General features: G+C 40.0%; 1 protein-coding gene and 1 long non-coding RNA gene across 3 annotated transcripts; one reads left to right on the plus strand and one right to left on the minus strand.

Annotated features, from left to right (window-relative positions):
- The first annotated feature begins 255 nt into the window (after positions 1-255).
- On the plus strand, positions 256-3,172 carry LOC144716965 (putative lysophospholipase BODYGUARD 3). Its single transcript, XM_078592259.1, has 5 exons — positions 256-408; positions 502-1,458; positions 1,550-1,881; positions 2,062-2,261; positions 2,531-3,172. The coding sequence occupies exons 2-5, from the start codon at positions 876-878 to the stop codon at positions 2,865-2,867; spliced, it is 1,452 nt and encodes a 483-aa protein (XP_078448385.1). The 5' UTR covers positions 256-408; positions 502-875; the 3' UTR covers positions 2,868-3,172.
- Positions 3,173-7,948: 4,776 nt separating this feature from the next.
- On the minus strand, positions 7,949-13,325 carry LOC144716966 (uncharacterized). Of its 2 annotated transcripts, XR_013585033.1 has the most exons (4): positions 11,278-13,325; positions 9,753-11,191; positions 9,595-9,674; positions 7,949-8,091 (listed from the first exon to the last, which is right to left on the minus strand). It is a non-coding gene; the product is annotated as an uncharacterized LOC144716966 (long non-coding RNA). The 2 variants fall into 2 exon arrangements; XR_013585032.1 differs by lacking the exon at positions 7,949-8,091 and having other exon boundaries at positions 9,166-9,674.
- Positions 13,326-21,236: the final 7,911 nt, after the last annotated feature.

A 21,236-nucleotide genomic window follows, 5' to 3' on the forward strand; every position in this document is an offset into this window, starting at 1 on the left:
AAGAATCCTTGAAACCATTGCACCTCCTCAACCAGTCGAATCATTTTCGAAGAACAAGCAGGCTATCCTGAGTTCTGGACGCTTCCAACTTTGCGTGTGTGACGGCGTCTTCCATTTATTTTGTGAGAGGTGGCGAAGGGGCATGCACACTAGTTGCTCTGCTGCGTGTTATTGCAGGAAGTAGTCATGTGCCGTAGACAGCAGGCATTAAATGACCAAGGCATGTCGGGGAGGGCTGCCAGAGAAGCGGGAAGATTAGAGAGCGGCGGGTCGGACTACTCCCATGTATAATGCCTCTCCACTTTGAGAGCCGTTGTAGAAGGTCATCCAGTACCTTTGGTCGATGCGACATTGAATATAGTACCCGGAGAACGGAGCGTGCGAAAGGATTAAGACCATAATGATGAGGTATAAAAGATTATTAGTCGCCTCCTCAACCGCCACCTACCCGTTTTTTCTCTTCCGGGAAACTCTTGATGGATCAATCAATTTGTTCTTCAGTCTCTATCTGTGCAGCCGCCTCCTCTGCTCAGTGCGAAAATCTTCTCTTACCGTATTTACCCGCCGGGGTGAAGGCATTAGTAGAGAGAACACACGTGAAGGGACGCGCAGGGCTTTGATCTGATGAACCTTTATTACGGGTATCTCATCTAAAGGCTCCTCCCCTTAGTCGCGTCACCCTCGTCTCCCCGTTTGTTTCTTTTTTCGGCCAGCAACCATCAAAGGAGCTGGATTAGTCCCATCGAGAAAGGCAAGGGAGGAAGCGAGGAAGACGGCCGAGGAACAGCATAAACTGTGAAAAGCTCCACTCTTGGAAAGCAGCGTCTGCGAGTATCTATGCTTCCTTAGCCCCGGCCTGCGCTTGGGGGTCTCAGATGGGTTCGGGCGGCAAATCAGCAGCGAGAGCAGCCCTTTTTCTCGTTGCCAGGGTCGTCAACGATGTTCTAAGCTTCTTCGTGTTCTGCATTCTCGACGTGGTGGACGCCATTCTCTGCGTCATCTTCAAGCTGGTAGACTACGCCGTGGAGGCAGAGTGGAAGCCGTGTTACTGTTCGTCCGCCACGGACAAGGTCACCAGCAGTGGGAAGATTCTAGTTTCCGAGAACGGCGGTTCCAAGGTGGTCAGCCTCTTCTCCAAAAAGGTCGAGCTCGATGATATCTCCGATACTCTCTTCTCCCGACCATCGCTCGTCTCGGAGGTGTCTAAAAGAACGCGGCTGAAGATGGAGCGTGCGGCTGGTATTGTGGCGGTGGCGCGCCGGTCTACGTCGGCGGCGGTGAACGGGGCCGCCACGACGACTTTCACGATAAACTCCACCATTGTGGAGATGCTCCAAGGGAAGATCGGAAAGCAACAGTCGCTGCCGGTGCCTCGGTGGTCCGACTGCGATTGTTGCACCTGTAATGCTTGGGCCTCCTCCAAAGACTCTCTCTTTGTCCGCGCCGAGGGCCCTAAAGGTTTTCATCCACGTTTACGATAGCGAACTCGGGTTAATCTTCTTTTATTCTGATGTTTTTCCTTCTCTATTATTTTGGTGGCGCAAAGCAGATCGAGAAGCGGAGGAAGACGTTGTGTTTATCCATGGTTTCATCTCCTGCTCTCTGTTCTGGACGGAGACCGTGTTCGCCAACTTCTCGGAAGAGGCCAAGTCTCGTTACCGCTTATTCGCCGTCGACCTGTTAGGGTTTGGACGTAGCCCGAAGCCCGCGGACTCGTTGTACACGCTGCGCGAGCACGTCGAGATGATCGAGCGGTCTGTTCTCGAGCCCCACAACGTCAAACAGTTCCACATTGTGGCGCACTCTCTTGGCTGCATCCTCGCGCTCGCGCTCGCCGTCAAGTATCCCGGCGCCGTCAAGTCCCTCACCCTACTCGCGCCGGTAAGTGCCGTCAGAGGCCTTCCCTGTCACCATCTATTTATCCAGACATATTTTTATCGCCCTTCAATCTTCTGTCCCTTTCTGGTGTTGTCTATTATTTTATCTCCCCTCTCTTGTGCAATATCTATCTGTCCACCAATCTTTGTTTATGTTATAATCATATGACGATGGATGATGCAGCCATACTTCCCGGTGCCTAAAGGGGTGAAGGGAACTCAGTTCGTGCTGAGGAAGGTGGCGCCGAGGAGACTTTGGCCTCTGATCTCGTTCGGCGCGTCTGTGGCTTGTTGGTATGAGCACATCAGCCGACTGGTCTGCGTTCTGCTCAGCAAGAACCACCGCCGCTGGGAGTCCGCCGTCAAGCAAATCACAAGAAACAGGTGCGCTGGGCCGCCGCCCGAACCTCCCACCCTGCTTTCATTCAATGCCAGCGCCACCATTAATTCGCTCTGCTACACGGGGAATCAGTCAATTTCGTTGACAGATTTGACCCACATCGCGAAGATGTTGACTTCGCAAAGGCAGCAGAATAAGGCAGAGGCGTCCAGGGTCTATTTTGTGTTCGAGATATCTGGCTGGCGTATCTAATGGTCGTAATAAATACCCTTCTCCTGACCGCGTGCTCTTGTCCGTCGGATCGGAATCGCAGGATCAGGACGTTTCTGATGGATGGATTTCTCTGCCATACCCACAACGCTGCGTGGCACACCCTCCACAACATCATCTGCGGCAGCGCAGACAAGATGGACGGCTACCTCGACGCGGTTCGGAGCCAGTCGAGCTGCGACGTGACCGTCTTCCATGGCCGGGACGACGATCTTCTACCGGTGGAGTGCAGCCTCGCCGTCCTGGCGAAGATTCCTCGCGCCAAGGTGAAGGTGATTGAGAAGAAAGATCATCTTACGATTGTCGTTGGGCGGCAGAAGGCCTTTGCCGGAGAGCTCGAGGAGATTTGGCGTTGTGCGGAGCGCAGAATCGCCACATAGTCTCCCGCCGATAATCTAAGTTTTCTCTCTTGTTTGTAAACAGACCAGAGAAAATTGACGAAGCCAGTCGCACGCTGAGAAAAACCCGTTTGTGAGTTCGAGCCGGGTATCGGAACTCTCTTTTACCCGGTCTTCGCTGCCTCTGATCAAGCTCCACCGGTCTTGAAAATCCATTAATCTTTCAAGCTTATCTTACGTCCCATATGAACAGAAATATCTTAGTGGACGGCTGGCAGTCCACTTCTTTCGTGATTATTCTTCCCCTTCTGCTCGAATAAAGTCTACGCGAGGGTGTACCAGTACTATCCTTGTTGACGAGATCCGGCGCGATATGTGCTCCTAACATTGGCCAACTGTTGTGGCCCCCTCCCCGTCAGTGACGACTTAAATGAAGGACCCCATGAGAGGCACTGTACATATGAGAGAGATTTATCTCTCTACCGTCGACTTGCGTCATGTACGACGCCGGATGTACAGATGGCGCAGTGAGGATGGCTTTCGCATGAACTTAAGGACAGTGTCCCGCCCACAGTAATTGGGTTTTCACCACTGATCAAGAGGATTGCGACTTGGGTAGTAGTCAACATAGGGTTGGTGAACCCAAGAATAGATAGGCCCACACAGGACTCCGAGAATAGTCGATCATGAAATGACGTTTCGTCGGTTTCGTGGGAGGTAATGGCGTAGATGGTTTCTTACGGTTTCTTATGGTATACTTCATAAGTGGGAGGTAATGGCGTAGTTGGTTTCTTACGGTTTCTTATGGTATACTTCATAAGTGGGAGGTAATGGCGTAGTTGGTTTCTTACGGTTTCTTATGGTATACTTCATAAGTGGGAGGTAATGGCGTAGTTGGTTTCTTACGGTTTCTTATGGTATACTTCATAAGTGGGAGGTAATGGCGTAGTTGGTTTCTTACGGTTTCTTATGGTATACTTCATAAGTGGGAGGTAATGGCGTTTTCTTACGGTTTGCAAGTTGGGGTTAATGGCAAGGGATGCGGAAAAGACAGCGTAAAGGTATAGCTGTAAGGTCGGGTTAATGGCCGGCGACGTCGGTGGCTCGCCTCGGTTGATGTCTACAGTCATTGTCTCGTCGGTAATAGCTGGGCCATTGAGTGGCAGCCTTTTCTTACGGTTTGAAAGCATTGAAATCATGTGAAGAAAAAGTCCACGTGGCAGGTGAACCAAGTCTCCTCGAGGAGACTAATTCATGAACCGGCGTCCCTCTCATCCCACGGAGTCACTCTCCGCCATCGCCATCATCCTCTCTTGACCGAGTTGCTCGCGTCAAGTACAAGAAAGATGCAGAAAATATCATCGACAGGGTAGAGAGAGAGTTGGAAAAAAAAGGGACTGAGAGAGCGACAGGAAAATAAAATAAAATGAAGACTGAGAGAGACAGACAGGAAAAAAAATTAAAATGAAGACTGAGAGAGACAGACAGGAAAAAAAATTAAAATGAAGACTGAGAGAGACAGACAGGAAAAAAAAATTAAAATGAAGACTGAGAGAGACAGACAGGAAAAAAAAATGAAAACTGCGAGAGAGAGACGGGATAAATAAGTAAAAGAAAGACAGAGAGAGAGAGGAAAAAAAACAAAAGAAAGACTGAGAGAGAGAGGAAAAGAACAAAAGAAAGACAGAGAGAGAAGAAAAAGAACAAAAGAAAGACAGAGAGAGAAAGAGAGAGAATTAAAGGAGAGCGCGTGAGAGAGAAAGAAAGGGCGGAGAGGGAAGGATAGAAAGAGAGTGGGGGACAGAGCAAGAAAGATAGGGGGGGCGAGAGAGGATGGAGAGAAAGGAGAGAGGGGGAGAGAAATAAAGAAGCGAGAAAGAAGAGGGAATGAGAGAGACAGAAAAATTAGAGAGGGTGAGAGAGAGAAAAAAAGATGGGTGAGTGTGATGTGCAGATATATTGGAGAAAAATAAGAGAGATAGAGAGGGAGAAAGAAAGATAGGATTGTGAGTGAGGGAGAATAAAGAGAGAGAGAGAGAGAGAGATTGAGAAAATAAGAATGTTAGAGAGAGAGAAAAAGAAAGATTGAAATTGAGGAAAATGAAAGAAAGAGAAGTTGCAAGGGAAGGAAGAAAGAGAGAGTAAGTGAGATCGACAAAAGAGATAGAGAGTGAGTAAGAGACAAGAAAGAAAGAGAGTTAGATTAAGAAAAACGAGAGTGTGTGGGTGAAAGATCTAGAAAAATAAGGGAGAGAAAGGAGAAAAAAAGATAAAGTAAATAAGAGTAATATTAAGAAGGGAATTTAGCACCCTGCAGGCTAGAACTTTCAAAGTTTGGCAGATACATGCCAAACTTTGAATTTGACATCTTACAGTCCAGATATTTTTAAACTGCCAGATCCAGGACGCGCCCGCTTACGTGGACACCGCCTGCCTGCCAGGTAGAATCCGGAGGGTCCACGTAAGACGGGATTCCACCTGGAAGCCAGGCGGTGTCCACGTCAGATACACGATTTCTTACGGGGATCGAAGGGAGAAGGGAGAAGGGAAAGGGGAAGGGGAAAGGCCTCCGGCGGGGAAGATTTCTGAGGCTGCCGGAGGCCTTCCCGGAGACATCCGACACCAGGCCTCCGGAAAGGCCTCCGCGACCTGGGAGGGCCTCCGGCACCAGGCCTCCGGGGGGCCGTCTTGGGTTTAAAAGTTTGCAAGAAGAGGAGAACGACGAAGGCCAGTACGCACTTCTCGACCCCGCTTCGTTTTACCCCACTCCTCTTAGCGCCTTTATGGCGGGTATGCACATCTTCTCTCACCCGAGATCGTAGAAGAACAGAGAAGAAGAGAGATGAAGACGAGAAGAGAATAGGAAAAAGATTGAGGAGTGGAGAGGAGGGAAGAAGATGAGAAGGGGAGAGAAGAAGTAAGAAGAAAAGAGAAGAAGCAAAAGAGGAGAAAAAGTCAGAAGAGAAGAGATGAAGAAATAGGAAGACGGGAAAGAGAATAGGAAGAAAGATTGAGAAATGAAGAGGAGGGAAGAAGATTAGAGGAGAGCAGAAATTTAGAAGAAAAGAGAAGAAGACGAAGTGAGAAGAAAAAGAGGAGAAAATTTGAAAACAGAAGAGAAGAAGAAATGGGAAGACGAGAAGAGAATAAGAAGAAATGTTGAGGATTGGAGAGGAGAGGATTGAGCTTTAACCGTAGGAGGCCACGCAGGCTGCCGACGGCCACCGGAGGCCTCCTTGCATGGCCTCCAGCAGCAGGCCTCCGGAGGCCATCGGAGGCCATGCTGCCAGGAGATCACCCAGAGGTGGTCTCCGGTGACCGCCGGAGGTCTCCCGGCGTCCTGCGTGGCCTCTGACGGCCCCCCGGTCAGCCTACCTCAAAATCTGAAGAAAAAAACCTAAAAATCAAGAAAAAAACCAACCTTCGGCTCCCCATCGACCCCTCTTCCGGTTAAAGCTCTTGAATCCTCGCCTGAAATCTTCGCCCGAATCCGGCAGCCTCAGAAATCTTCCCCGTCGGAAGCCTTTCCCCTTCCCCTTTCCCCTTCCCCTTTCCCTTCTCCCTTCGATCCCTGTAAGAAATCGGGTATCTGACGTGGACACCGCCTGGCTTCCAGGTGGAATCCCGTCTTACGTGGACTCTCCGGATTCCGCCTGGCAGGCAGGCCGTGTCCACGTAACTAATTACTGACAGGCAGGAGGTGTCCACGTAACTAGTTACTCCCAAGTTGGATGCGTCGCCGACGCATCCAACTTGGGAGTAACTAGTAAGTTTGGAGCGAGATTCAACTACGTGAAGTTCAGCAGTAGATTCGATTGACTGGCGGACTGAGGCAACTTTTCCCCGCTTGACGCTCGTGACCGAGATGATGAGACTCGCCTATGGAGATACAAGATTACAGCTATCCTGAGAACGATGTTGAAAGTTGGATTAACGGGGAGAGCGATAGAGACAGAGAGACAGAGCCGGAGTCTCATCTACCCATGTTTAATTAAAACTTGATAAAGAATTCACCTCCATGACGTTATCATGGCCTTGATATTATGTATAGTGCAGGGAGAGGACGGGACGATTTTAGTCCCTTGGGACGAAAAAATCGTCCGCCCAGACGTTTGGGACGGTGGACGTACTATTTTGGACGAAAAAATTAATAGAATTAATTAATTAAAATGCCAAAATAATCTATGGATTTAAAATAAAACGTGGTGAAGGCAGTATTTAATCCCTCATTAATTAAGATTATTTTTATACATGTAGTTATCATCTTATTTTAGTATTGTCACGCTTAAATGTAAATTTTAAGAGATAATTATGGGTAAAATAAGAATTTCATATTATGTTTCTCCTTAGATTAAATCCACAGAAAATGCAATAAAAATTCATTATTTAATCTCTAGCATTATACAGTTAATTTTATTTCAATTGTGTCCTTTTGCTAATTAATTAAAATAGGCAACAATAAATTTGAATAATACATCTCTAAAGTAAATATTTATCTGTTTACTGTTTTGTGACGATATACTATGTCATGGTTTTATGTTTCATCGGTCAATGGGTAAAAAGGTAGCTACTGATCTCCATTTGGAAAGATAATTTTTAAGTTTTTAATAATATAAAATATCGTGCTTTTAGATTTCATAGTACATTGGGTAAAAAGTAGCCTCCGCTCGAAATTCTAAGTGAGTAATATTTTTTTTCCAATTTGAAAAAGAGTCAACAATCCATCAGAATTCACACGCACCTTAAACCCATCTAGATTTCTCTAGCTTGTCTCTAAGATACGGCATTTTTACTATCATACACCAACCAAAACATGAAATTTAATGCAGAGATTAAGAAAATCTCATGGCTTGGCAGGTGAATTACAATAAAAAAGAATCAAAATGGAAGAAAAATAGCATGGTAAATCAGTAGGCTTTGGATCCTGATTCGGTTGTTCTTCGTCTCAGAGTTGGCATCTCTAGGTGAATGAATCTGCTCTTTGTCTCTCTAGAAGAAGAGAGAAAATGCCCTATTTTTATTACAATCATGTCCTGCAATTTAACTATTAAAATATTCCTCAAACTAATTTCTGAAATACGTATAAAAACGAGAACCTGAGTGTAAATGCATGGGTGAAAAAATATTAGGCATTAATAATTTTGAATGCATCTCTAATAGTTCAACAAAACAGCAACATTGTAAGGGAAGATGTTTGAACGAGGGAGAGGTACAAGACGATGTGAGGTTGGGAGAGGCCAGCACATTGTCCGAAGAGTGTTAAATCCTGCCATAGACAACAACTGAAGATTAGATTTGTACAGCAAAAAAAAGAATTGTAATGGACAAAAAAAACAAAAAGAATCAGATATTCTTGCAGGGAATCAAATTTGCCATCATTTGGCTACTTGATCTAGATGTCTCAAGCTTCATAGAAATGTGAGATAGTTATATATGGTCATGGTATGCTAACATGGTATCCATTAGCTTACAAATAAATATAAGTGAAAGAGTTTTTACGAAGTATGTGCCCGGACATACTTATCGACTAAAGATACAATCAACTTAGATAAAAGGTTTCATCAACATAACTAATGAATCATCAAATCAATTTGACACACAAATGATTAGCCTTGAGATCTGACATGAATAAACAGATTGGAAACATAGCTTTAGCCAAGAAGAGAACCAGAGTAATATTAAAATAGAGATATCATTACATAGAGAAATACGTTAATTTTTTGTGATAAATGAAATCATCAAGTTCTTGTTGTTCACAACTGCATAGAGAAGGTCGTGTGGTGCAGTGCAAAAATTCATACCGAGTGTGCAAATTTTTGCACGCACAAAAGGGCATGTGCGATGTGCGGGGCAGTTAAGTGCGAAAATCGCACCGCACAGCGCACTAATTCGCACAATCCGCGGGAAGCCGCCCGCTCAAGCTGTTCCCGTGGAGGCAACGGTCGGCGAGCCGGTTTCCGTAGAGCTCAATCGCGGCTACGGAGGAGAGCCCGCGAGGGCGGCGGGGACCGGCCCGCGGAGGTTGTTCCGGCCAAGGTCGAGCCACTCAGCCCGCGGCGCTGCCCATGGAAGGGGGGAGGGGGGGCGGTCATTAAAGAGAGAGGGAGGCAGGGCAGCGGGTGGCGGAGAGGGTGAGCGCGGTGGTGGGAGGGGGTGGGCTGCGGGAAGGGGGTGGTGGCAGGAGGAAGCGGCGGCCGGGGAGGGGGCGGCGGCAGGGAGGGGTGCGGGAGGCTGGGGAGGAGGAGGGACGGCGACAGGGAGGGGGCGCGGGTGGCCTGGGGAAGGGGAGCGCGGGCGGCTGAGGATGGGGGGCCAGGTGCTGTGGGCGAAGGAGGGGGCGCACCCTTCAAAAACAAATCACACAGTCGCACATAACTGCACTGCACATACGAGTGTGCAGTGTGCGGTGCGGCGTGCAAATATTGTGTGTGGTGCGTTGTGCGAAATTCGCACCGCACCACACAAACACACGAAAAAAAGATGCTTGCACGTTTGGACCTTCCCTACATCTTTGCATTCGGAGGGTAGCTAATTTTCCATTTCTTGCATATTTGAAGGGTGTTTTAAGGGGGACGAAAATTTTCTATTATTAATTGCATTCGAAGGGTGTTTTAAAGGTATGAAAGCCATTGAGAGATAATTATGAGAATAGGAAGTGCACAAAAGGTCAGTTTCATAGGTAGGATTTAAATTGATAATTTTGTCTTAAATGAGTGGAATTTTGCAATCATCTAAAACCCAAAGGATATAATGTAAAATGATTGTGTACTAGCAAGACTTATAGTGAAATGGTAGAACGTAGCAACGACGTAAAGCCATCCACTGCCTTCCTGTTGTTTCCCCCTTACTCTGTTACATGGAATAGAGAGAGTTAAAAAAAAGAATCATGAATACACAGAGGTCAGAAAGCTTTAGAACATAACGCACCAGCACCCGAGCTGTCACTGTCGTCAAAGGCATCATCAGAGTCGGAGGAGTCCCGATCTACACGACGAAACCATGTTCGAAGAATCATCATCATCTAAATGCTCTCTACATCCAGGCTTGATCTTTGATACATGGTGATGCCTCAGCCAACTGAAAAAAGCCTCTCCACCGGTGCACTGGTCAGCCTCACGGCAAGAAATTGGCAAGCAATTTTTTGTCAAATTTGAAAAGTATCGCGTCCTGACATCCTTCCACCAGTTTAGAGGATTATCCTCCTCCTCGTTGCATGGGATGTTTAGATACGTATCCAGCTCTTTCTTGGGCGTTGAGCGTGGTCGCTGACAACTGTGTCGGATGAAACATACTGTGCCGTTGCATGGGATGTTTAGATACGGCCAAATATATTGCTGCTTGGATGAAACATACTGTGCCGGATGACGACTTTCTAACGGTTCTCCCTCTTTTTAGTCACAGTCAGGTGCTTTTGTAATAGATGCATAATCCATGAGACTTCTGAGATAGGAAATGACGCAGCTTTAGCAAAGAACGATGTAGGAACACGACTTGAATCCACAAGCCTTGCTCTACTGGAAGGAGCCAAGTCCTGAATCCACAGAACTAGCTTCTCCAACCCTTGAGTCCACAAGGGGTTGTACTTGAATCCACAAGCACAGAAGCACTCTCTAACAAAGAGAACACTCAAAGGGGAGAAACAACAGTTTCAACAAGACAATAGATTTCAATAATGCTCATTCAGGGGTACATGGGGGCCTTATATAGGCCACAAGAAGTGCAGGGTCGTCCATAATGATTGTACCCATGATAAGACAACTCAAAACATTGAGAAAAACAAATATGACAAGCTAAAACAGAGGATATGCAGCCTGTCAAGCCTGAGCAGAGATATCCTGCAGATTCTAGGGCCTGTAGAAGCTATCAAGAGATATTTGTGTGGCTCAAGAAGATCCTGATGGGACAAAACATAAGATATGCAGATCTGACAATTTAGAGCAGAGATCTTGGCAAAAGAAGAATCTGGCAGAGGATTCTGTCAGAAGATCTTGCCAGACGAAATCCTGTTAGAGATAATCCTGTTAGAAGATCTTGTCAGGGAAAATCCTGTCAAAGGATTTTGAGGGGCTCTAGGTATATTTCTATAGATTCTGTCAGTTCTAGAAGAATCTCCTTCTTGGGCCACAACTTGCTAATGGGCCTCATAAAATGGGCTTCTAGGTCACATCAGGAAAGCACACTTCGGCGACATGACAGATGCACAACCTCTATTTTAGATAATGGATCTAATGTCGTTGCTGTAGCAACGGTATTATTGCCCCAAAGTACCAATGAATACTGCATCAACTTGTTATGCATAACACCACACGCCGACCGCAATGCATCCCTCCGCTCAGCATCCAACGCTGTCCCTGCAAGAACATAGCCTGCTCAAGGTGATTCGTTAGCTCCGCAACCAATGACGTTACTTCAGTTATTGGTAATTTCATTGCCGAACACACAAAATCAGTACCGTGGCACAATGGACCAAGGAGGCCCAGGTATTCATCAATCAACACCCAGTCCTCTTGACATAGGCAGTAATCTCTAGTCGATGTCGAAAGGACCCTCAAAGCCATATGGTCCAAAACCTTTCTCTTGGCAAGAGCGCGCTCTAACATAGTGAAAGTGGAGTTCCATTGCGTTGGGCAGTCGACCTTTATCTTGTTCGAATCTGGGAGCTCAAACATTTTGCACATACCTGATTATGAAAATAATTTCCCACCCAAAAGAGGCCAAAAGGACGAGGAGCCGAGACCAGTTAGTTAGGTAAAAAATTTAACCACGTACCAGCAGTACCCGCGGAAGGGGAAGACTTCATAAGACAGATTGAATAATAATTTGAATTATAACAATATCATTACTTTAAATTTCATGGAAGAAGTTCATTCTAAATGGTCGAATTTAAAAATGATTGGTCCATTCTATGTTAAAAATCAAAATGAATTCACGCATTGTTGAAACACATTCAGGTTTGTAAATAATTTAAAGTTTTAATAATCCAAGATCAAATTCAATTAGCTTACTTAAGCATATGCCTTCATACTGTCTTCTAGATTCCTTTCCATGAAAAATAAACTCATAAGCATCCTTATTCCTAAAGTAGATTAATACATGAAACTCAAAATTTCAAAACACCACAAACATTAAAAAACTAAGAGTATGAAGAAATAAACAATATCTAAGAGTAGTCAACCCTACGTCCGTGAATTCAGACACTTGTATTTAGAATATATGTCTGAATATTCTAAAACAACCGAGCAATGTGGAAAAACAATTTTTTAAGTATATCACACACATCATTGTCAGTAACTTTATGAAAAACATTATACATATTTTTTCCTGGGTCTGTGGAGAAACAAATATGTTAAAATGGTGGCATACGATCATTATTTAATTTTACAAAGACTGAAATAGAACCTTGAGATAAGATATATATTTCAATCCGTGAGTAAAAGCGGGCAGATGCAATTCAATCGGTGAAATCACAATTTTTTTCTAGTGGTTGGAATACCATTGGAATTATAGACATCAATCGACCCATCCAAAATGCTAGGATCCTGGTTGAGAATTCTCCGCAGGCCCTTTTGAACTAAACCATAGAAGATAAGGTCACTCCTCATCTACACTGCACTTCCATCTCAGCATAGATATTGACTCAAGATAACTCTCACAGTATCAATAATATCCATGAAGTTGCCCATCAGAACTACAACGTTATATAGAATTGATATAGAAATAAAGATGTTTGCCCATCAAGAATTGAATTAATGACCATCAAAAATAGATTTGATATAGAAATTTCCCGTCAAAAAATAATGTCCAATTTTCTAATAAAAATAAAGAAGTTTAAATATCACGTCACCATCTATCTGACCGCCTGCACTTACATTGTGGTTGTCAAGGTAAAGTAGCAATCCCTGAGGCTAGATTTGTATCAGTGAAAAAATATGAAGAACAACCCCTAGGACTCATGATCTCAAATTTCATCGACAATTCTGAGACAGATCAAGATATTGAATTGATATAGGCTGGGGTTTTGATAAAAGAGAGCCACATTGCAAAATCACTCAAAAATTCTTCGGAATTATACGTCTATATGGAATTAACATTGAAATAAATAGAGATAAGAAAGAACAAACACTATTTCTTGGAAACATTTATATAATCAACTCCTTGAGTTTTCTGGTCAATAAGCACTAAATACCCAAATTAAATTAACAGAGAAAGAAAAAAAGGGAAAGACACTCTTTCCTTGGTGATGGAAAGATCGGTTCGTCAAGCATAATTCCCAAACAGAATGCAGAAGCAGAACAGAAGCGAATGAAAAATATAGAGAGCAGAACGGATGCGAACATACCTCGACGTCGGGGAAGCAAACTCCAACGATGCGAACGGGCACAGAGGGCATCGGGAGCACGAATGCTACCTGCCACTAATCTGGTTGCTTTGGGGAGGGGGTGGAGGATCGCCATGCACCGGAGGGGGGTGGTCTTCTTCTTCCTTCCAAATTCAAAAAGGACCAAAACTAAACCAGTAAACATAGGTTTTGGGCGTGGGTTGAGTCATGTTTGAAAATATTAAATTTCATTGTATTAGGTTTTTTCATCTGGGACGAAATATGGTATGGTTTTTAGCCTGGACGAGACGAAAAACCATCCCGAGATTTTTGGACAGAACGGTTTTTTATTGTTAGACATCAAAACATTCCGTTCTTCGTCCCTGAACTTACAACGGATGTAGGAAGGGACGAATTTTGTCCCATCCCGTCCTTCGTCCACGTTCGGGATGATCCGGAACTATAATATTATGTCCCAAATTCTGTGAATAAGAGCATATTTGCCATTCAAGAACAATGGTTTTTGAGCGCCTATCAATCATGAAGCAAATATTGTCAGTTCTTGATTTGATTTTTCATTTGAACAACAAAATAGTTATTTTTACCTTTAAACATTGTACATAAAGCTAAATGTGAGCAGGGAAAGAACTGCATTCTACTTATGCCAGCTACAAAATAATCTAAACTAGGTTAAATTCTAGGAGCAAATACGCGACATGGGGGAATAAAAAAGTATTTGAAAAAAATAAATCTGTTCTTTTTTAGTCAATTTCTGATAGTAAAAGAAATTGTTGGTCATCTGCATGTGGTGCCTAAGAAAACAGGGATAATCATGACCACACATGATCAAGGAGAACAGATTCAAACTAGACTGCCATCTAGTTGGAGAAAGGCATCGATTATCAGAACCTCAATACGGTTTCTAATAAAGGATCATTAGCTTTTGCCTTTTTCTTTCTCAACGATAAATTAAAAATTGCTAAAATTATTTTTGTTTTCCATATGGATATTCAGAATGTAATAAAATCGAAATCACCCTACGACCAATAAAAAATGATTAAAATGTTTTTTACTTGTTCATTTAGAATCTTTGTATTAAGAGGAATAATCTTTTTATTATGTAACGCTCCAGCCATGGCTCAGTATTGCATGGCGCTTGGTTATTTTTGTTCAAAATCTTTATGGATCTCTATTTTTATTTAGAAATCTTTATGGATGGCATCTCTATTTGTGTTCAAATTATTTATGCATACTTGGTAAATTTGGAAAAGATTCTACCAACATGCAGTTATAAAGGGCTGGTGCTCAATTGGCAAAAGTCTCATCTTTTATGGTTAGAGAGAGGTTGGCCCAAGGGCATCCAGTCAATAGCCATGGATTATAATTGATACAAAGTGGAGGTGATTTAGTTAGTCTAAACCCTGAAAATATTAAGGAACCTAGCAGGTTCCTCAACCACAAAGGCTTCAATAGAAAAAATATTAAGATTTTATTAAAATTTTCTAAACTATTGAGAAATGAATTGTCTAAATATGTAAACTTAAATTAATGACGCAGGGAAATAGGCTTTATGCAGATTAAGGAGGATTGTGTGAAAGCACTGGTTCTACAAGCTCTATAATGGAGTCCACATTATGAACTTACATGCGATGCGTCTGACTTACAGTAGAAAAAGTGCATGGTCAACGTAGTAAAAAGATAGTGGGGACCATTTATTACGCTGGAAACTTATTTTTTAATCGTGGGAAATTTATTTCATAGGACCTTTTCCACCATAATCTGGATATGAATGCATATGGATTGCTATTGATTATGAGTCCAAGTGGGTTGAGTCAATCCCTACTCAGATAAATGATCAAAAAGTGACATTCATGTATTGGAATCCGTATTTTCATATTTGGATGTCAAATAATTTTTTAAATATAATTGGTGACGTTGGATTGTATTTTAATCACTCAGATTTTGGGCCTCGATTAAGAAGTATGGGATTCACCATAAGATGAGAACCCCATAAAATCCTCAATCAAATGGAAGAATTAATGTTACCAGTCAACAAATCATGAATATATTTCAAGATATTGTGGCCCAATTATAACAGCTTGTTGTTTTATGGGCTTATAAAACAGCCTATACAATATCCATCATGATGTCCCCTTATAGACAAATATTTAGAAAAATATGATATCTCATAGTCTGGAGCCTGTTATGGCATTCATAACTTGTTTCTCCCACTAGAAGATCCAAAAAACACTATATAATGTGATCCTAATAACTTAAGTTATCAAGAAATGAAATTTATAAAAATTTAGTGACTTATGAAGCTAGATGAAGGTTTATTGTGACAAAAAATTGAACAGAAATAATATTCATGAAATCCGCAGATCGGTAATATTAACATAATTTCTAATAAAGATAACATGCAATTTAAAATAATAATATCATGTATTTTTATGATTATTTTCCTTAGAGTGATCATTTATAGGTGTTATTAAGTCTTAAAATAGTTTTTTACATTTTTAGAATGAAGTTCCCACTTTTCTGGATTCTATCATATTCCAACAGAATTTTATAAAATTTATTTAATAGATAAAATATCTTAATAAATTATAAAATTATATCTGCATTTATTTAAATACGTCAGGGGCTAATCATATTTTTTAAATCAAATAATGATTTTCTCTGATTTTTATAGTTTTATTTTAATGTTATGACTTTACTTTCAAAACTAGTTAATTGAAACAACTATATATATGCATGTGTGTGAGTTTATTTAATAATTATAGGGTTTTAGCTTATGCTGAAAATGATATTATGATTTCTAGCCATTTTTGGTAGTTTACGGAGTTTTCTAAATTTAATTCGGTAAAGACAAATATTATATAATTTAGAAATATAAATTTTAATTTATTTTAATAGTTTTTATGAGTTTTCACTAATCATGATTTTCAAAATTTTGTGTCACGCTAGAAATGAGCCACTTAGATCAAGGGAGAGAGAACATCAAATGGTATAATAGGATTCAGCTTCAAATTATGATATCTAAAAAGACACAAGCTTTGGGCAGAAATTTTGAGAGCGTTTCAATCATTTCCTCCTTTATCCATCCCCTGTCTTTGTTTGAAACATATATCCACGAATATAAAAGGCACCCTGTCTTTGTTTGAAACATATATCCACGAATGTGAACGTGGGTAAATATAATATATAGGTTTCAAAGATACTTTTAAATAGCTCAAATAATGATAATTCATTGATTTTGGGCTCAAAGAAATGAATACCAATCGCCCATAATGAGGTTCACCAAGTGTGTAACCAAGTCACATAAGTAGGGTTGGCTAATTGAACGTGGAGTGAAGTCTGAGTTCTCACAAATCACTCATCCCACCATGCAGGACTATAGTACTTCAAACCTATTATTTTCATGTCTTTTATGTTACCCTTGTATTTTGGTGCTTTGATCGAAAACTAGAAAATAGTTTTCTATGCAGCATAAGAAATGATGAATTCCAAATTTATATCTAAAACATAACTAATGATATGTACCTTGCGGGGAACTTGTTCCACCCTTTCCTTTCTCCCTTCAAGATTTTTTTGAAGCCATTCACATGTCTGACATTTAAAATCTCAAGCCAGTTACATGTCCATGCATTCAAGGTGCACACTGGATCTCCATTTCCCCTTCTCTAAGTCTTCTTGTAGCAATAAAGATCTTCTCAGCATGAAGACATTCTTCTTGGTTGACGGAGAATATGGCGGCCATCTATGGATGGCTTAGGCACCTAAAGTATGTGCCCCTTCCCTATTTATAATTCACTAGAGATTTTACACAAAATTCTTTGTAGTAAAAGTATACGCACCAATGCCCCTATAATCTAATTGGTGTGACCCTTGATAACACACACTTTTGTAGGTTAATACGGCCATTTTAGCATGTTTATTTGCATTGAATTTATTACGTGTGCTATCAAACCTAAAATGATTAAATTTTTTTAGATTGATATTTTAAATTTTATGAACTATTAAGTATTTGCAATGGTTTTTATGACACCATATTCAGAAAGAGCATGATTATTTGAGTTGGAATGAATTTTTCCTGAATTTCTTTGCACTATATTAGAAGAGATATCATTTTTAAAATTCTAAATATATATTTCTAATATTTTATGAATTAACACCTATTTTTGAATCTTTAATGGCTATTTGACTTTTGCGATCTTTGAAAATTAGAGAGAAAATTAAAGGGCTGAGAATGATCCAAATTAAAATCATGATTACAGAAGATCTAGAAGGAGTTTCAGGTTTAACATTTTGAGCTTTTCTTTTTCTTGCCCCTTTCCAACCATAGATATAGATCTTTGCACTCAATTTCTTTGCACTCGATTTCTCCAAGAGAGTCTGATGGAAAGAAAGTGAGGATTTTGAATAGACATTGATAAGCCAAAAATAGGGGTGAATTTTACAGTTTCTAAACCCCTTGTCGTTGTTAATTCTAGCTTGTACAATAAAATTTATAAAAACCCCACTTAAGATGTGTAGTGATAAGTAAAGGGTATTGTCCAAGGGAAGCTAGTAAGTTAATTCAATTGATGATCTACTTGAATAATTTGACTGTAATTAAAGTTAATTTGATCTTCAATGAAGATCAAATCACCCTAATTAAATGAGGAATTTAGAAAGGGAGATAGGAGAGATGAGAGGAATAGAAGAACATGGGGCTCTAAATTGAATCAATTGATCCAATTGAAAGGATCAAAGAATTCAATTAGAGATATTAAGAAGAAAATTTTGATTTGTTTTGGTTGGTTTTTCAGGTTTGATAATTCAGGAATAATTACACTATTGGATAATAAAATGGGAAATCAAATCTCCTAGAAAGTTAACCCTTTTTATAAGCTTTTTTTATAGTTTTCTTGATATGCACTTGGAATAGCTAGGTAAATCTTTTAATTTCTACTCTTAATCCTAGTCAGGGCTTGTACATCCCACTCAAGTCAAGAGATTTAGAAGTTCAGACAACGATCAAGAAGAACGATTAACAAATTCAACTAACAACATCCAAAATACACCAAAAGTTCAAATACAAAAAAGAAAAAGGTACCAGATAGGTTGATCCAAGCTGGAGCTCCTCTCTGTCTTGCAGCTGTGATAGAGCACCATCAAGAATGAGCTCCCCCTCTCAAAATCTAGCTTTTATACTTAGGTCACATGGTGAAAATCACCATTTTACCCCCATTCAGTAATTAATTTTTATCTATCAATGTAGGCTTGATCTAAATGATCCTCGTACATATAGAAAGAGGGGATCAACATGAGAAAATTCATAAAAAAATCATCTCAATCGAACTTCAAGATCAAAAGTTATTAATAAATAAATTTTAAACCAATTTAAGCCATTGGATTTAAATTCATTTATTTATTAATTTATTTTTTAACACGCCATGATGTGTCGTCCTCTCATTGGCGGGTGCATTTTGAATTCTTTTCTTGCACAAAAGTCCTTTAGAAAACGTGGAATTGCTGCTAAACGCCACCCAAAAGTAATTGTGAATATGCCCCTTGCGCATTCTCTCTCCTCTAATTTTTTTCCTGAAATCACAAAAATACCAAGCATATTTTCAATTAAATCCCTGCAACTTTTACAGAATGTATCTATGCCACTACCGAGAGATATTTTAAAGGATATAATTGTAACTCGTAATTACAAAAAGCCCCTAAAAGAGTAAAAAGTATTTTAAAGCTCGTTTTCTCCTTATAAATATACACTTTTCCTCTTAAAAAATTCATTTCTCACTTAAATAAATCTCAGAAAAATCCAATAAAATCCTAAAAAATCTAGAAAATTCCAGAAAATTCTAAAAAAATTTAGTAATTCATCTCCATACTAATTAACCTCGAAATTAAATATTAAAACTGCCATTTTCATTTAAAAATAATTATTTAAAGCTCAAATAAATCCCTAAAAATTCATAAAATTAACAGAAACCTAGGAAAAAATCAGAAATCACTTGAAAACATTAATTTCATGTAAATATATGGTAACAAACCCTTTTAATCTCATTAAATGTATAAAATTATGCAAAATTTCTTGAAATAAAGACCCAATTTAGGGTGTTATCATACATCTAGGTATTCTTGGTGTTTTCAGTGATTGTCGAAGATCAACAAAGAAGAGGACAGGTTGATCTGCATCATGAAAATGCATTTATCTGGGCAGAACATAGGGATCTAAGGTAGCCTCTTGCCTTACAATGGTTCATCTCCTTTGCATCCCTTTAGTTAGATCTACATCTTTATTTTTATCATCTCACCACACCACATCCATCTTTGATCTCCATCTCTACTTTGTCGCCTTCATCTTATATAAATATCCTAAATCTTCTAGTCCATCATCTCTAATTTTTCACCTTCCTCTCATATAAATATCCTAAATCATCTAGTCCATCATCTTCTTCTTCATCTCACAATCACCTATCTAATCTTCCACCACATCCATTAGTTAGATCATTATTATTATTATTATTATTATTATTATTATTATTATTATTATTATTATTATTATTTCTTCGACTATTCTATTTCACCATCATCCATCAACATCAACTCACGTCCATTCACCCATATCATTCGCATATCTTCTCATTCATCTTCTACATCCATCATCATTTCACGTCTTCATCTATTTCATTCTCTAATTTCCATTTGATCTATCTACATCCTCCTAGATATTCATCAAATAATTATTTACATATTATTTATAGCATAGTTATTATGACCCTCTCACCGCCTCCTATTCATTACATCATAATGTCTTTTTTTTATGTGCATCTCCTTTGGTCCCTCTTGAATCGTCATTTAAAGAGTATTTGGATCATAATATTTGTTCCTTCTGGTGATGACCATTGTTCGTCACTAACTAGTAAAATTATTTAGTAGCAGAGGGCTGTAATTATTATTAATTAACTCAAATATCAATTACAAATATGAGTTTATTAACCCTCTAGGCCCACATATCATTCTAGTTAATAGCCCAATAATAATTATTGGCCAACCTTATTTACCCAATCGATAGGTTAAGTTTCCTGCTTATGGGGACTCAGGCTACATTTTGTGCTTTAGGAATAAAGTACATGAATACATGCTATAGGAATGATCTCGTCTTGACTTCTCAATCACCTGTGTGTGCTTGTTACTATATTTGAGGTAAGACTTCTTTGATTCCCATTTCTATAGACTCATAAGCCATAGTTAAAACATAGTCGTCCATCCATGATATTTCCTTGGTGTATGAGGTCAACATATTACTTATACTACTGTATTTGGTATCTTCAAAGAACACCCATTATCCTAAGTGTCTCCACACTAGGGTCACAAGATCAACTACACCAATCATATAAATAGCATCAGAGAATGCATATTGAATAAAGTGCATGAATACCTGCTATGACCTAGTGAATTGTGATGACATTATAATACAACGGTGACTAGTCCCTAAATATTCCTATTCGACAAAGATTCGAGATGGAAAATGCATGTGAATTTCTAAATATCCAGGTAGAATAATACTCTTCTGTTCAAAGGTAAATGGGCTTCCTAAGATGGGATTATACTATTACTCACATTCATTAAAATAACATTTACCCCCGTAATGGATTGGTGCATGAAACTTGAATTTTTTTTATATTTTATTGAATACCTCCCCCTCCCATTTTTGCATACACCTAAATGCATACGAAATGAGTAAAATAAAATATATAAATTGAAGGGTAGTTCTTCTCTATGCATCATGCTTGTTTTGATTTTTTGTTAGCCTCCAAATGATTTTCTGTCATTTAAAAGTTGAATTCCTGAAAATAAAAAAATAAGAAAATCTATGGGAAAACAAAGAATAAAAATACTATAAATTTTACTACTACCTTTATTGAAAGGAAAATGCTAAAAGAAAAGAATAGCTGATGTCTTCAAAGTACCTGTAAGAGATGATCAACAGCCAAATGAAGATATTTATATTTTAAAGCTGATATGAAAACTTTATTAGTCCAATAATTTTAAATGCAAAAATTCAGACTTGAAGATAGACACATTATATAATAATT

This window comes from Wolffia australiana, chromosome 2, assembly GCF_029677425.1.
Source record: "Wolffia australiana isolate 7733 chromosome 2, ASM2967742v1".
NCBI lineage: Eukaryota > Viridiplantae > Streptophyta > Magnoliopsida > Alismatales > Araceae > Wolffia > Wolffia australiana.

Bases quoted from the DNA above. Each gene is read 5' to 3' on its own strand.
- LOC144716965 (XM_078592259.1), top strand. From the start codon at position 876: ATGGGTTCGGGCGGCAAATCAGCAGCGAGAGCAGCCCTTTTTCTCGTT. The intron at 1,459-1,549 runs GTTTTCATCCAC...GGCGCAAAGCAG, and splicing joins CCGCGCCGAGGGCCCTAAAG to ATCGAGAAGCGGAGGAAGAC. The intron at 1,882-2,061 runs GTAAGTGCCGTC...TGGATGATGCAG, and splicing joins CCCTCACCCTACTCGCGCCG to CCATACTTCCCGGTGCCTAA.